The following is a 17388-nucleotide window of genomic DNA, read 5'->3' on the forward strand; positions in this document are numbered from 1 at the left end:
GACAGTTAGTGTTTCCATCTCACTTCATCTTACATGGAGTCTAAAATGCCTCTTTTTGCAGAACATTTGTGCTTGGTTTTCAAAATCACGATCTTTACTTCAAACTTTAGATCCCTATTAGGTTTGCTTCATCCTCTGTACAAAAGAGAGAAAAATCCCTTTTTATTTTAGGCTTCTAGGATGAGAGTTTCAAAAGGGCCTAATGTCTTAGGAACTCTTAGGAACAAAAGTCCTGCTTTCCTAGTGCTGAGGGAGCAATGTTTAGAAAGGAAAACAAGGAGTCAACCTAATTAAATAGATTGTCAGGTGTGTGTATAATAAATCTTTTGGTAGTTTAATGTGTGTAATACTTGAAATGAGCTAGCTGCTCTTGAAAATTACAGTGCTCTTCAAAAGAATCTGATTCCTTGTCTCGTAGGAGTACCTAAATAAACATCAGAATTGGGTGTCAGGCTTGTCTCAGCACACCGGGCTGGCTATGGCTACAGAAAGCATTCTCCACTTTGCAGGCTACAACAGACAAAACACCACCCTGGGGGTGAGTATCGGGCATCAACAAAGTAATCCTATATGCTGTAAGTCATGCATATCATAAATAACATACCAGGTGTCCATTCTGGAGCATCCCTTGTTTTGAAATGAAGAGGAATGTGTCTTTTAAGCATGTTCTTCCTCCTTTGAATGGTTGGGAGGTAAGAGATACTACAAGTTAAACTGTAAATCTTGTGTCTTTAAGCACAAAACTGTATATTCAAGTCTTTGATGTACTTTTAGCAAGGGTTTAGTATTACATATGTCATTTTTAAGTGATAGCGCATTTCTATTTATATAACTATTTGTAGAGTCTGAAAAGGCCCGTGTGCATGTACGTATGTGGACTTTGTTACATTACACTACTTCATGTGTACTGTTAAGCTGCATTAGATGTTTATACTCTGACAATATACTTTCTCAAATCAATAGATGAAAGTCTTCCTTTTAATGATCATCTGAGTGACTAAGGCCCTGCACATCAAAATGAAAATAAAACCCTTTCGTTGTTAATCAGAAAGGCAGACTGTCTTTTTCCTCATCTCTTGTTTTATTACTTTGGACCTCGGTTCGCTGCTGTAAGCAAATCCATGGTTATTGCATAAATATGACATCCGAAGTATGTAGTACAAATAGTTGTGACAAGTTTATCTATCTGCCAGTGAACTGAGCAAGCCCTAGGCAGGACTGCAGAAGACTGTTATTAACTGAATGCTGGAGTTTCAGTGTTCTTGCTGAGCCTTGTGGATTTTCTGTTGAGACTCAATATCAGGGTGGTGATTTTAAAATAGAAATTAGATGATTCTTGCCTGATTGCACCTAGCTAATCCACACTGATTTGTAATCCATAGGAATTTTGGCCCTTTTGAGAAGGGGAATATAGAGAAGTAATTGTATTTTTGCTTATTTGTTTTGAAATTGCAATACAAGTAGTTCTGAAATTTTGGCTGTATCAAGACTTGTCCTGAGTTTGGGGCATAGATGTGCTACCCCAGGAGATCCCAAACAGAGTAGTGACTCGGAGTCATATTTCTCAGGAGCCCTTATGTTATGCAAAGGGGTAGGCGGATGGTGAGTGCATGACCGTCTATTGTCAGAGGCAGAATGCTCCCTCCTTTGCACCTAGACAGCTCTGCAAGCTGGCACATGAGGAGGGCTCAGCCATGGTTCTGCATGCTCCTTGCCCCTTTCCCCCTCTTTGACGCTATTCATTAGAATAGGAGTCACAGCCTCATGGAGGCTGCTGTTCCCTATACCTAGGGCCCTGCCAAATTCACGGTCCATTTTGGTCAATTTCACGGTCATAGGATTTTAAAAATCGTAAAGGTCATGATTTTAGCTATTTAAATCTGAAATTTCACAGTGTTGTAATTGTAGGGGTCCTGACCCCAAAAGGAGTTGGGGGGGGGGTGTCACAAGGTTATGGGGGGGGGCACGGTATTGCTACCCTTATTTCTACACTGCTGCTGGTGGTAGTGCAGCCTTCAGAGCAGGGTAGCTGGAGAGCGGCGGCTGCTGGCCGGGAGCCCAGCCCTGAAGGTCGAGCTGCTGCATGCAGAGCTGGGCCCTCAGTCAGCAGGCACCACTCTCCGGCCACACAGCTCTGAAGGCAGCAGCGCAGAAGTAAGGGTGGCATGGTATGAAATCTGTATAGTACAGGGTAAAAGCACACAAAAGACCAGATTTCATGTGGGGGGAGACCAGATTTCACATTCCATGACGCGTTTTTCATAGCTCTGAATTTGGTAGGGCACTACCTATACCTGAACTCCTGATCCAGCGAAGCCCTGTGTGGCTGCAGGTATTGGGGAAGGAGCTTTGTCACAACCGATTCCTTTATTTCCTCATTAACACCAGCATGACGCAGTATTAGGGAGATCAACCTATATGCTCTTTGATACTGTTCTGGTAGCCATGGTGGTAATCCAGTTGTTAGTGTTCTCAGTTTTTGGTACTGAATGGATGATCTGTTTAAAAGTCCAGACAGTGTATATGGATAACACAATATTTGTATATTAACAGTTGATAACCATTACAACTGTTGTTTATAGGCAACCCAGCTAACTGAAAGACCAGCCTGTGTAAAGAAAGATTACTCCAACTTTATGTCTTCTCTTAACTTGCGCAATCGCTACGCAGGAGAGGTAACTATAGAATTTTTCCTGAACTCATGGAGTTCCCCAATTGGCCATGTTGCTTTTCTCACTTGTACTTGCTTTCAAATGGAGGATTAAGTAGAATGCAGCTATAATAGCAAAGAGGCATCATCCTGTACATCTAAACAAGGGCTGTAATGAACATTATCTTTTCTAGTTTTAGGGCATAATACACACAATTCATTGAGGAGATCATTTCACTTCTGGTCTTGTAAAGATTTTTTTATATTTCAGTTGCAAATAAAACCCTTGTTCTTCTTTGTGTTTACTCAGTAATGTTAGCAAAATGTAGTATCAAGAAAATATCACAAGGCCTGCATTGGATCTCCATGCTGAGTTGTGAATACTCCCAGATTCTAGCATGTGCCAAACAGTTTAAAAAAAAAAAAAAAAGTCAGCCATGTAGAGATTTTTCTCATCACCACTGACCAAAGAAATATGTTTTACAGGTGGCTGGAATGATTCATTTCTCAAATGCTACAGGTCGGGTATCTGACCTGAATAAACTGATGATCAAGCAACTAAATGATGCACTAGAACCAGGCCAGCCTCAAGTCTACACCCAGGCCATGTTTATGTTGACTGCAATGCTAATAAGTAGCAAAGGTAATAAAACAAATGGAACTTTGTTTTGTACTTCTGAGTGCTGATGCTCTTAGCACTAAATTACAATTATAGATGCTTTATACACAAATTCAGTGAGTATAAACTGAAGCAGAATGGTGTTCTATCCAGTAAACTTAATTCAGGGAAAACCTCTTGAAGTCACAGCTAGACGTTATTTGTTTGGAGTTGATTGTCACAAATTGTGCAGACCAATTTCCTGCTGACTTGAAAACTTTTTCCTATTTTCTCTGTTAAAGAAAGCTGTATGAATGTTTGTTTGTTTGTTTTTTCAGACTGTGACCCTCAGCTCCTGCATCACTTGTGCTGGGGCCCCCTGCGAATGTTCACTGAACATGGCATGGAAACAGCAATTGCTTGCTGGGAGTGGCTACTTGCTGCTAAGAATGGAATAGAAGTACCGGTAGGGAGCTTCAGTCAGTGATTCAGGTTTTTCTTCAAGAAAAAAAGAGAGGAGTGAAATCTCATTTAGAATAAATCCATGCAAAATAGGCATGTTAAAAACAACTGTTGATCTCTTGAGTCAAGATTTCTCAGTGTGCTAATGAGTTGGTGTTATCATGTGGATAATCTCACTCTCTGGCTGTACTGCTGGACGTGGATTTTATTTACACATCGCCTGCTGTACTTTCAGCCAGTTCAATTGAGAAGCTTTATCACTTTCAGAATACATGGATGATTAAGCCATAAGTGCTGGAAATTTTCCCTTATATAGCATTAATTATGGGCTCGAGATATATACCTTCAGGCTCACGTCATATCTGCACACACAAGTCGCACCAGTTTAATTTAATTAGGTTTTTAAACCAATGTAATTAAACTGTTGCAAACCCCAGTATGAACACTCTTATTTTGGTTTCAAAGTATCTGATTTCAGTTTAGCTTAAATAAATCTGGTTTAAACTGAAATAAAAGTGTCTGCTAAATCAGTGCAAAACGGTTGTACAAACTGGTACAACTTTTGTACATACCAGGCCTGAATTTTTCTTTTTCCTGCTTTGCCAGGACACCTCTTCTAAGGAATGAAAGGAATTTGGCTAGCAATGCCATTTAGTTTCTGGCATTAATACCCTGAATGACGAGCTATGTGTGTTAGAACTATTATTGTCCTGTAATGGGCTAAACAGCTGTACTTCCTGAAATGTGACTAAATCTAGCAATAATGATGTGGTAACTGCTGCGGTGTAGTGGCTGAAACCACTGCATGTTGAAATGGCTACAGTGACAGAAAACCAGCACTTTCTCTCAGGTAATTTAGGGAGAAGTTCCCAATATGTGCAGGGAGTTATGCTGAAATGGAGAAGTAGGCTTAGTCACGGTGATGATTAGCCCCAGACCTTTCTGATGAGTTTCAAAGTTTCAGATATGGTGGGGTGTTCAGAACTAGTGTGCTCCATGCTAATATAAAGAAGGAGGTTAGGTCCTGCAAACAAGTTAACGCATTTGGAGCAACAAACACTAATCTTTATTTTCACAGTTCATGCGAGAAATGGCAGGAGCCTGGCAAATGACAGTGGAGCAGAAATTTGGCCTGTTTTCTACTGAGCAGAAAGAAGCAGATCCATTAGCTGCTTCAGAAGAGAGTCAGCCAAGGCCTTGCCCTCCAGAGGTCACACCACATTACATCTGGATAGATGCAAGTACCCCCTTTCTGCATTGTTACACTTAAGATAATGATGGGATGGGAGGATGCAGGCAACAGGCGCCAAGACTGAGCTGCTCTGTGCCTTTGGACTTCTGTTTTTGGACCAGTAGCACTGTTCATGGTTGTAGTACTTTTGTGCCTAGTGTAGGGTGATGTTTTCATGTTTGCAGAGGTGCATAAGAATGGGAGAAATGCAAGGTTCTGGTTTTGTTGAGCTACATTTTCCTTTGTTTTTTTTGTTTCCTCAGTTTCTGGTGCAGAGATTTGAAATAGCCAAGTACTGTAGTTCTGATCAGGTCGAGATCTTCTCCAGCCTGCTACAGCGATCCCTGTCTCTGAATATTGGAGGGGCAAAGAGCAGTTTGAACCGACACGTGGCAGCTATTGGACCCCGCTTCAAGTGAGTGATATTTGTTCTCTTAGAAGGAATGTGGGGTAGGAGGACAAAGAGCTAAATGCTGAGTATAGGAATTGTTCTTCATCTCAAAAGATAAAACTTTCAGAAGTGCCAAGAATGACATAGTAATCTAAGTCCCATTTTCAAAAGTGACTCAAGCATGTAGGAGGCTAAATCCATTAAAAGTCAATGTGACTTAGCGTCTTAAGTCATTCTAGGCACTTCTGAAAGTTTTTTTTTACCACAAATACCAGTTTTGCATCAGTCTCTGGTGTAATTCATACATCACCCCAGAGATCATCTAGTAGAACCATTGTATCCATTTTTCTGGATTACTAGCTTGAAGACTTTCATGTCCCATTGTTTTCCAGCCATAGTTTCAGGTTGATGATGAAGGAAATGCAGTTTGCCCAGAGCGTCTGAATGAGAGAGATCTGGCCCCCATCTCTTCAGATAATTCATCCTGCATCAATGCCAGTGAAATACGAAAACCTACCACCACATTCCAATTATGAGAGAATAGAATGATAACGTAATAAAGCACGATCTTTGACTAGTGCTGCCTTCATTCCAGCAAAACAAATTGGCAGTCTTTATGTAATATGTATGTCACATGCCTTGGCAAGGAAGTGCGATACTAGGCAAACATTGCAGAGTGAAAATGTTTCATGATTTTGTTTTCTGCTTTTTTAAAAATAAGGATTTTTTCCCCTCTTTTAGTTCAAATTTGCATTGCTCTGAAGTACTCTACAGATAAATATGTAATGTCTGAATTTGGCGCTAACTATCCCTAGACCTGGTAGAAGCAACTCAACTCTGAAGAGAATTGAGTTGCACGCACATACACCAGATTTCTGTTCAGCCCATGATATGTAGTTTTATTTTACTTTGTGTCCTGACATAGTCCATCTTTTGCTTAAAAAAATCTGTTCGTGTTTGGCTTGGGCAGAGCCATGGTTATTAGTATGGTCCGACATCCACTCCATGTACAGCGGCAGTTAAAAAAGCGAACAGAATGTTGGGAATCATTAAGAAAGGGGTAAATAATAAGACTGAAAATATCATATTGCCTCTATATAAATCCATGAGACGCCCACATCTTGAATACAACACGCAGATGTGGTTGCCTAGGGTGACCAGACGTCCCGTTTTTAAAGGGACAGTCCCGTTTTTTGGGACTTTTTCTTATATAGGCGCTTATATTACCCTCTACCCCCTGTCCTGTTTTTTCACAGTTGCTATCTGGTCACCCTATGGTTGCCCCATCTCAAAAAAGATATATTGGAATTGAAAAAGGTTCAGAAAAGGGCAACAAAAATAATAGGGGTATGGAATGGCTGCCATATGAGGAGAGATTAATAAGACTGGGACTTTTCAGCTTGGCAAGGAGATGATTAAGGGGGGATATGAGAGAGGTCTATAAAATCATGATTGGTGTGGAGAAAGTAAATAAGGAACTGTTTTTTACTCCTCCTCATAACACAAGAACTAGGGGTCACCAAATGAAATTAATAGGCAGCATATTTAAAATAAACAAAAGGAAGTATTTTTTCACACAACGCACAGTCACCCTGTGGAACTCCTTGCCAGAGGATGTTGTGAACGCCAAGACTACAAGAGAGTTAAAAAAGAGCTAGATAAGTTCATGGAGAATAGGTCCATCAATGGCTATTAGCCAGGATTGCCAGGGATGGTGTCCCTAGCCTCTGTTTGCCAGAAGCTGGGAATGGGCAATAAGGAATGGATCACTTTGTGCTTGCCTGTTCTGTTCATTCCCTCTGGGGCACCTGGCATTGGCCACTGTTGGAAGACAGGATACTGGGCTAGATGGACCTTTGGTCTGACCCAGTATGGCCGTTCTTATGTTCTTAGCAATTTAGAGTGCAAGGGTTCTCTTCACATGCTCTGTATATATTGAACTTTAGGTTGCTGACACTCGGGTTGTTTCTGCTGCATGCTGATGTCGTTCCAAATGCAACCATTCGCAATGTCTTGAGAGAGAAGATTTATTCTACTGCCTTTGATTACTTCAGGTACTGTTTATTTTCTTTTCACCAATTCCCCAAGAAAAGTGTGGGGGGTTTTTTGGATCTTTTTTTTTTTAAACCTCAAAGAATACTTCACAATAGGAGCTGTTTTTATTCTGATATTTGACTTAATTCTTTTCTCTGTTTATCTATTAATATAAAAAAGCCACTTCCCATTTCACCTGTGCTTCTATGCTGTTCATTATATATACTCCAAGAAGTCAAAAAGGAATTAATGGTTTGATGTGCTTTGTACCTTGTTACTAGGGAAAATCAAAATTTCTTTTAATCTGTTTGGTTATGAAGATTACAGACCCTACTGGGATAAATTTTTTAAGTGTTTCAAAGGATTTTAGACATGAAATTCCTGTGAAAGCCATTGAGAGTGTGTGGCTGAAAATGTACCCCTACACAATATGTGGGCATATGTTCCCTTTTAGTATCTGGCCTGGGTGCAATCTAAAGTAATATAAGTGATAGCAGCATATGACAGTGTTAGGATGTCGAGAAGTATATCAAAGTTTTTAATTCTACATTATTCATAGACACCAAGAGGCTGCTTTTTCACTCTTCAGAAGTTGATAGGAAGGCTGCACATCCCAGTGCAATAGATTCAAGGTGTAAGGATAAAACACAATGAGACTTAAACTGTGCTCACTCATTACCCCGGTCTAAAATAAAAACATAAAGCTTCTTTTAGTATCTTGCGTTATAATTATTTACATATATATTTTTAAGTTATCCCCCAAAATTCCCCACACAAGGGGAGAAGAGGCTACGTGAGGATATCAGCATATTGATCAAGTTTTGGACTGCCATGTTCTCCGATAAGAAGTACTTAACAGCCAGCCAGCTGGTGCCTCCTGGTGAGTTCCTTATGTGCAGTCTCAAAAACCCTTTTTGTTTCTTTGATTATTTGGTTCTGCCTCTAAACATTTTGTTTTATTTTAGATAATCAAGACACCCGGAGTAACCTGGATATCACCATTGGATCTCGGCAGCAGGCCACACAGGGATGGATAAATACTTACCCGTTGTCCAGTGGCATGTCAACCATCTCCAAAAAATCAGGTCTCTTTCTTTAATTGTCCAGACTAGCTACTTGTCTGACGATAAAATACACTTCCATTCAAAGTCATTTAAGGCCAATATTTGCCGTTAACATTTTGGCTCAGGTTTTACTGATGTTACACTTGACTGTTATTGCAAAAGGCTGAGGAAAGACGTGCCTCACTCAGAGAAAAGAGCAAGGTTTTGAAACTAGCAAATTTTTTTTCTTCCAGACCATTTAGTTGTATAATGCAGATAATGTAAGACCAGGGGCTATGGTAGCTTAAATTCCTGAGAGGAAATTGCTTATTCTTCATCCATGTGCCAGAGCTCTTGGACAGCAAAGTGGACATGAGCTTGTGAGGTGCCTGATGTACGTTTGTACAGTTGCAGGCTGCAGGTTATTATTTTTATAAGTTATTAAAGTAAGTGTAATGCTGGTGAAGGTGCCAGATTGATAGTCCTGTAGACTTAAGTACTTGGCATATTCATAGAATAAGAACTGCTTCCTCCCATCACCCTGCCAGTGTACTCAGTCTCGTCTTAGGAGCATTCCATGCCATTTCAGTCCTCCTCCTGTCTGCTGAGATTGACAGTAAGGGGACAATTTGAAAGCTGCATTTAATGTATTTGTAGAAAAGCAACTGATTGCATTTTCTCCCTCTTCTCAAGGGATGTCTAAGAAGACTAACAGAGGTACCCAGCTACACAAGTACTACATGAAACGGAGGACACTGCTGCTCTCGTTGCTGGTAGGTCATCCTTTGTTTCACAAGAGCATGGATGTGAAGTGGATTTATAACATTTTGTAGTTGTTGCAGTACAAATAGACTAGACTAGACTAGCATTTGAGAAAAACCTGGAATGTTTTATCTACGTCCAGAAAGCAATTTGTTTTCGTGTTGTCCTCAGGCTACTGAGATTGAGCGTTTGATCACCTGGTACAACCCGCTCTCCTCCCCTGAACTGGAGTTGGATCAAACTGCAGAGAACACCGTGGCAAATTGGAGATCTAAGTACATCACTCTAACTGAGAAACAGTGGAAGGATAATGTGAATTTGGCTTGGAACATTTCCCCTCATCTTGCTGTGCAACTGCCTACCAGGTGAGATGCAACTCAAAACAAAGAACCAATATAATTCCGTCTGCTGCATAGTAAATACTCAAGGCAAGCATTCACATTTACCATCTCCTTAACCCTCTTGCATCCCTGCACTGCTGGCTGAGACCATTAAACAATAAGAATTAATCTACTGAAAATTGTAACCCATTTCAGTAGTAATTTGGAGGCTTTAATGGAGCCTGAGTTCAATTCTTTTACCATAAAGCCCAGATGTAATGTTTGAAGACCATTCCAACTAAACCAACTTCACACTGTTTCACTGGCCAGTGGGCATAGAGTTAAGTGTATTAGAAAGCTCTTTGAAAAGAGTGTTCTAGCCTTAAATTGGTTTGAGCCTTAAAACAAGTAAGACAACAGAAGTAGCTAGCTTAGCCCCTGAAGGAAAAGGAAGTACTTTGCCTCTTGCAATACAAGCAAAGCTGTGGAGACAGGCTTCCATAGTTCCACAGAGAATTCTTCATCCAGGAAGTTTGTAACTGGCTGAGCCAACTAGTGGTATGAAGAGAAACACTAGCAGAATGAGGTTAGATGTTTCCGACCAACTTGTAAGTTTTGCCAGCATGTTTGTCTCTTATTGTACATGGATTTTATTTGGGGTATTTCTGTTAAAGCATGTGTGTTCCTGTTTCTAACTGTTCTCTTCACACAAATAGAAGTGAGAATTGAAGCTCACCTTGATCTACTAACACATACACGTTCCTGGTTACGCTTAGATTTAAAAACACTGAAGCTATTGGAACAGAAGTGACTCGCCTGGTTCGGCTGGACCCAGGAGCTGTTAGTGATGTACCTGAAGCAATAAAGGTAATTAATTTTAAGAGTAATTTATATTACAACAGTGCCCAAATTCTGCTAAGATCTGCACAGACATACAGAAACACACAGTCCTTACTCTGAAAAACTCACATTGTAATTGTGAATATGATTCAGCAAATGAGAGCTGCAGCCATAGGTAGGGAAATAGGATGTGCAGATGAGGGTTACGGAAACAAGGTTATGTGGTTGCTGAGTTGTGCTCAGATCTTGTTACAAAGTATGTTCCCCAATGTGTATGAAACTCCCCACAATACACTAAAATTCATTCATAAGTGATATAGCCAGTGGACCAGCTACAGTGCGGCGGTGGAGATTTGATTAGACAGCTGTATCAGTGCTTTTGTTGACCTGAACTCCAGTTCAATATGTGTAAATTACTGCACCTGGTGATTTTCAACCTGAGACCAGTTAGTGGTTAAATGGTACCATGTTTGTGCCTGAAAATTAAATGTCTTATACTGTTTAATACAGCATCTAAAGATGTAGAACATTTAATTTGCACAAATAGATTCATGCATCACTTTTTTTCTCTATTGTAGCAGGCTAGGTTATGGGTTTATAATTATACATTGCGAGCCAAATTTATCCCTAGTGTGTGTTGCACCAGAAATTATTTTGGGCCTGTAAATTCATACTGCTCCTTGTTCTGCTTACAGTACTTGGTTACATGGCACACAATTGATGCAGATGCACCTGAGCTCAGCCATGTTCTGTGCTGGGCACCAACAGATCCACCTACTGGCCTTTCCTATTTTTCAAGCATGTACCCACCTCATCCTCTAACAGCTCAGTATGGAGTTAAAGTCCTGCGGTCCTTCCCTCCGGTAAGAGACTATGTTCCAGGAGAGATCTGGAGAGAACACACTCATGCTCAATTAGGACCTTGGGTTTTTATGCCCACATGTCTTAATTTCATTAGTGTGAAGAAATAAAAGAAATTTGTTAAATTAACTCATTATATTGGGAAGATAAAGTAGATGAAGCTGCATTTGGAAATGAGCATTGATTGTCCTATATAATCTTGGTTCAGTTGTTTTGCAATGTGTTTGCTGTCAGTCATTGTTCTGTGCTGGAGTACTTGGTCTGCTTCTTTAAAGACTCTGTGTGTCTCAAACTGCTCCTATGAGTAAAACTGCTTTCTTTCAGTGAAAGGTGTTTCTGGAACTGTGTAAAGCTGGGGTTTTTGAATACTTGTCAGAGTAGTTACAAGCGTCTGTAAAATACTAAGTGTTCATCAGCCCTGTTAATAGCATTTCTGCCGGAGCTGTGTGGGCAGATGGAAATGGGCACGCACTTTCAGTTGAATGAAGAATGAAATTCCTGATGCCAATGCATTTTTAAAAAAACATTTTTTTCCTTGACACTGGCAAAAAACTAACTGATTTCTCCTTTTTTCTAGGATGCCATTTTATTTTACATTCCACAGATTGTGCAAGCCCTTCGCTACGATAAGGTGAGAGCATATAAATACTGCATGATCCAGACATTTTGTTCAGAATGTTTTCAAAAGACGTTTTATTAGCTCTGAATTAAGAGACAGGTGTGTTTGTTTCAGAGGCACCTGTTTAATCTGCTTAGCTCATGTATATGAAACTTATAAGTAGCCCTCAATAGATGTGAGGCTCTTTTGTATCGCTAACCCATCATAGAATCTGTGGAGTCTGCATGAGCAAGCTTTCTGTACCCCTGCATGTAGCTGTCAATAGCTATTACGAACAACAGAGAGGAGCTAGAGGTTTAAAAAAATGCAGTCTTCTGTTCCATTGCAAAGTGATATGTACACAGATGCACTACATAGATACTAGGTCATATCCTGTTCATGTCGGAGCTCCATGGTAGACCCAGGAAGGCAAGCATTCCCATCCACCCACAAACTATTCATAGTTTGGTCCATGCAATGTCCTTAAACCAGTAGTTTCGGTGACCATGTGTAGTTGTTCTCCAAGTTTAGTGCCAGTGGGTCCAGATGCCCTATTGTCATTGATTGTGCTGTGCTTTGCATTAATGCATCGTATCAGGAAGTCTTGCCCACTGAAGTCGTAAGACTCAAGCCACAGAAAGCACTTTAGAAGGGACTGAGTTAACCCCTCTCCTGAACGGAGGAAGGGAAACAGGCACAGAGATTGAAATGACTCTTCCAAAAAAACAGGTCAGTGACAGAGCCAAGAGTAGAATCTAGGCTTCCTGACTCCTAGTGCAGTGCCCCGTCCTTCAGATCATGGTGCCACCTTTCATGTTCCTAGAAAAGCACTCAAAGACATCGCCATTGTCTTCTCTTTCCAGACTTTAAATATATTCAGATGTGAAGGTTAGCCACTGGTGCTGATGGGATTAAGTTGTGGCACTAGTCTTCTGGGTGATGGTGAATTTGTACTGTTACAGATGGGCTATGTCAGGGAATACATCCTGTGGGCGGCTGCCAAATCCCAGCTTTTGGCTCACCAGTTTATCTGGAACATGAAAACCAATATCTTCCTGGATGAAGAGGGACATCAGAAAGATCGTGAGTACTGCATGCTTGGGCCCATTAGCCTAATCTCTCCTATTCCTTATTTCACAGATTGAATCCCCTCATCTTTTTTTTCCTCTGAAGTTATGAACCTTCTATTTGTGCAGATAAGACCCATTTTGTTGAGGGGTTTTTCCTTGTGGAATTCCATGAAGTAGGTCCATGCATGCTTGTGTCTGTGATTCAAAGGAAAATCTCCCTTTTTCCCTCTTATTAGTTCTGTCTTTCTGGGTAGGTGCCCAAGATTTTATTCAGGCTTGCTTCTTTTGGTTACATATGCAGCTGACATCGGGGAACTGCTGGAGCAGCTAGTAGAAGAGATGACCAGTTCATTATCTGGGCCAGCCAAGGAGTTCTACCAACGGGAATTTGATTTCTTTAATAAAATCACCAATGTTTCAGCCATCATCAAGTAAGTGTGGGAGTTCGGGAGAATGAGCCGTTGTATAGCTCCCTATTCTGCAAATAACTGTTGTCCTGAATAGGAAGTTTTGCTTTGCATGGGATCTGAGACCATGAATTCCCAGAAAGATTTAAAAAAAAAAATACTGGTGTATCAAAAGCTAAATACATTTTCCCAGCAGATTATGGATCTGTGCTAGTGAGATACAAAAGCTTGTTTTGCTTTATATTTCTATAGATCAGTATCTAGTCAGACCTGGGTAAACTGTAAGTGAGCAGTGACTGTTTTACTGATCCCACCATCTGAAATATGCATTGCAGTTTGGGCCATAAAGAAATGGTGATAGATTGAACTTTGGTTTTAAATTAATCTGATTTATCTTTGTTTTGCAAGCAAGCACTGGGAGTTCAGTGTTGGTAGAATGACGTTGCATAGGAAAGTGCAGCTAGGCAGGAATGAAAATGGTAAAACAACTGATGCTTTTGCGCCAGTAGAACCAGTCCCACAGGCCTAGTTAGTGTCACCTGCCTCATTAAAATGGGCATTTGGATAGGTTAGAGGCATTCTTCTGGAAAGTTAGCAGGAAAGTCACTTCACGCAGGAAAAGCAGCACTGGAGTATGTAGGTATGTCAGGGTTTTCCATTATTTTCTGCAAATTACAACTTGCTGGAAACATTTTGTTTTGGATTTAAAGAACCACAGATGTGCTCCAGCAAATGATACACGTTATATTTTACTAAAATCTCCGTGAAAATGTCTCTCTTCACAAAGGCATTTCTATGTGCACTGTAAATAGAAGCTTTATCCTGAATACGTAGCCTTGACGTGTTCTGTCTTACTCATAAAGTGCTGTTATAATTCGTTGTTTCTGGAGCAGCAGACCATCTTTAATGGAGATAGATTGTGATGTCTCACACTGGATTTTGTTATCACTTAATGAACGTGAAGCTTCTGTTCACAGAGGTTCTGGAAACCAATAGTAACAATAGGAAGGAAGTGCAGCAAAAGTACCTAATGTAACTTTTTTTTAAAGTTTGCCAGAGGATGGCAGTGGCTCAGCACGCAAGCTCGTAACCTAAGCGTGTGCTTTTGTTAAACATTTTAAAACATTCTCTGACATAGAAAATAGCAAAAGTAATGCAGAGTATCTTCCCTGTAAATGAATTGGTTTTACTTTTTAAAATGTTGCTAATTGTTAACCAACATTAACATTTGTTAATACAGGAAGTTCAGGCCAAGTGGTACAGCTGTCGCAGGAGTCACCAGACATTAGGAGACTTTTTTGTGTGTGTTGAAAGGTTGGATACGTTGGGATGGCTTAAAGGGGCCATTTCTGTCTTAGCTCCTGAAAGCTTTGGTGCCTGAGTGAATGTCCCACTCATTTTTATTGTTTTAAAGTTATGAGTAAATAGCTTAATAGCACTGGCTTTAACCAGGTAGGTGTTTTGCAGGCACTTCCATCTTCTACTCCATTCCAGGCACCTCTTAAGCAAAGAGTTCAGATAATGTTATGGATCGCGTGGGGGGAGAGGGGTTGTAAAGGGCACAGATGTGAATGAAGATATGACCTCAAATGATTTGAATGTCCTAAGTGCTATACTCTGGTCTCCAGAAATGAAAATCTGGTGCAGTAACCCACTGTACCACCTAGCTGAATACCATAAAGAACGCCTTTCAGGTGCTTGACTTCTACATCATTTTAAGTGTGCAATTTCATGCCTAATGTCCACAGACATTTGCTATGACTGCATGTGCAAAAATTGGGAAATTTCCATGCTAATTTATAATTGTTTTCAGTTATCCAGTTTTCACCTCCAGTTGTGGTAACTGTGTGAACAAATTAGGAATGTAATTACACAGACATTTTGCCTGTGTGTCACTTTGAAAGTGGTCTAAACTAAACCAGAAAAAGGTGCTCTTATTCTGGAACAAATGCCCATAAGAGGAGTTATAGTGGTTGAACTATAAGGGGTATAATTATACTGGTAAATTTCCCTGAGTAGACAAGCCTGAACTTGTTTAATTCAGGCCTTTGATGCTATTTTGCTATTTACATAGCTTAGGACCTGTCAACACACAGGTTTTGTATCACTTTAACTATCTTGGTTTAGACAGCAATATAGATAAAGCACTACAATCCCGTAGTGCAGATGCAGTTATTCTGGTAAGAAGGTCCTTATGCTGGATATATCTTATTCTAGTACATTTATAGAGTAAGCGATGCCAATAAAAGACCTTTTTTCTCCTTCAAGTGCTTGTGCACATATGCCTTCCACTGCGGGTGTATCTACGCCCAGTGCACCTGAGTCAGAGACTTTTGCCAGCAGGTGGTGCATAAGCCCCTGCTTTCCTCATCCTCTCAGAGGAGGACATAAAAGGGGTATATTCACTTCCTCCCTCTCAGTTCCTTCTCACCATCTGTTGTGAGAGTTGGGGCTCCCTATAACATTTGCTTCAGTTAGCAAGTGTTTCAAAATTCCTATAGTGTACATATTTCAGAGTAGCAGCTGTGTTAGTCTGTATCCGCAAAAAGAAAAGGAATACTTGTGGCACCTTAGAGACTAACAAATTTATTTGAGCATAAGCTTTCGTGAGCTACAGCTCACTTCATCAGATGCATTCAGTAGTTCAGTTATAGTGTTGGGTATAGGTACCCTAATGGACTTTATTACAAAAATATCCCCAGGTTTCAAGCAGCATGCAATGTGCAGGGCTGTTTTCCCTGTTATGGATAGGCACAAGAGTGGCCTGATTTGCCTTGGTGAGGGCCTTGTGAGAGATGAATGCCCCATTTGTACCTCCTTCCCCACCAGCACAAAAAAAAAAGAAAAAGAGGGCTTTCTACCTCAAAGTTCACTTTATGAAGGAGGTGATGCACCCAGCGTCAGAACCAAGCCCCGACTGCCAAGTAGCAGATTCAGAGTCCATGGGGAGCGTCCCTCCAGCTGCCCATGATTCGACGTGCAAGTCTGGTTAGAAACGTCACCCTTTGCCCTCACCATTAGCCTCTTATAAGCCCTCAAAATCTAGGTCTTCTCCTGAAAAGACTTCCAGTAAGTCCTCTGGTACTGGTTCAAGCCACCACAAATCTAGACAACCACCGGCTCTGTCTGAGGTGGCACCATTGACTCTTGCCCCTCTGGGGCTGTTAAGACTGGTGTCTTCACCCTTACTGTGTTCCTTTTCAAAATTCCAACGTATCCTGTCTATCTCAGCACTGCCGGACAAACACTTACTTGTTTCGGTATCCCCTGGTCCGCTGGCCACCTTGTTGGCAAGGGATGTTCTCTGTCTCCCCCTACTGGACCCTCGTTTACTACAATCTGCTCCGCTTAAGGTATCTTAGGCACTGGTGGTCCACTTGGTTTCATCAGTATAACACGGCTGCTACTCTGAAACCTATCAGTACTGCTGACACCCTCAGCACTGCCGGTGCACTTAGCATCATCAGTACAGTGGTTCATTCAGAACGCCTGACTCCTCCGAAGACAGCACAGTCTCTTCGGCCGATTATGCCAGCCCCGATCATTTTGTTGGCATTCCAGCCACCTCAACCCTAAGTTTTGTTGGATCCCCAGGTGCCACCCATACCCAGACCACCTCGAACCCCAGTGGGGACCGCTCCTCCCTATTCTGAAGAAATCTACACTTATTCTTTGGACTCCGCACTGGGGGAGGAGGAGACTTCCCCCGTGCAGGAAACCTCTCCCCAGAATATTGCTACCATCCCTCTACCCACTGTACTAGACCCTATAGAGGAAGGAGAAATAATAGAAGAACCTCTGGATGTTCTCCCTCCATATTTCATCATCCTCTCCAGATGAAGAAGCTATTTCAGAGTCAGCGTCTCCCTGCCAGAGGACTGTAAGATCTTCCAGGACTCGGGAGGAGGGTAGTTACTTCCGTAGTAGTGCAGGTGGTACTTGTGTAAGGAAAACCCACGCACACTCTGTGGTATTTTACAGACTCCTGCCCCGGGAAGGGTTGCCTTGGCCATCAATGAAGCCTTGCTGGAGCCAATGAAAACCCTTGTGACAGACCCTAACCTCTACACCAGCCGTTCTCAACAGGGGGTCCACAAAGCAGGGCCAGCATTAGACTGGCT

General features: G+C 41.2%; 1 protein-coding gene across 7 annotated transcripts in view; it reads left to right on the forward strand.

Moving 5' to 3' along the window:
* Window positions 1-17388, forward strand: part of PI4KA (phosphatidylinositol 4-kinase alpha) — a 96318-nt gene that overhangs the window by 62396 nt on the left and 16534 nt on the right. For all 7 annotated transcript variants that reach the window (XR_013348089.1, XR_013348088.1, XM_077835224.1 and 4 more), the window contains exons 29-44: window positions 419-538; window positions 2583-2675; window positions 3137-3293; window positions 3587-3714; window positions 4789-4947; window positions 5205-5356; window positions 7279-7386; window positions 8119-8246; window positions 8332-8451; window positions 9103-9182; window positions 9343-9536; window positions 10268-10358; window positions 11027-11194; window positions 11770-11823; window positions 12753-12873; window positions 13162-13291. Coding sequence is in view for 5 of the 7 variants with exons in the window: in XM_077835224.1 (XP_077691350.1) it covers window positions 419-538; window positions 2583-2675; window positions 3137-3293; window positions 3587-3714; window positions 4789-4947; window positions 5205-5356; window positions 7279-7386; window positions 8119-8246; window positions 8332-8451; window positions 9103-9182; window positions 9343-9536; window positions 10268-10358; window positions 11027-11194; window positions 11770-11823; window positions 12753-12873; window positions 13162-13291 (2003 nt within the window). In the remaining 2 variants the exon portion in view is untranslated. The remainder of the gene's footprint in view (window positions 1-418; window positions 539-2582; window positions 2676-3136; window positions 3294-3586; window positions 3715-4788; window positions 4948-5204; window positions 5357-7278; window positions 7387-8118; window positions 8247-8331; window positions 8452-9102; window positions 9183-9342; window positions 9537-10267; window positions 10359-11026; window positions 11195-11769; window positions 11824-12752; window positions 12874-13161; window positions 13292-17388) is intronic.

Source organism: Eretmochelys imbricata, chromosome 15, assembly GCF_965152235.1.
Source record: "Eretmochelys imbricata isolate rEreImb1 chromosome 15, rEreImb1.hap1, whole genome shotgun sequence".
Classification (NCBI taxonomy): Eukaryota; Metazoa; Chordata; order Testudines; family Cheloniidae; genus Eretmochelys; species Eretmochelys imbricata.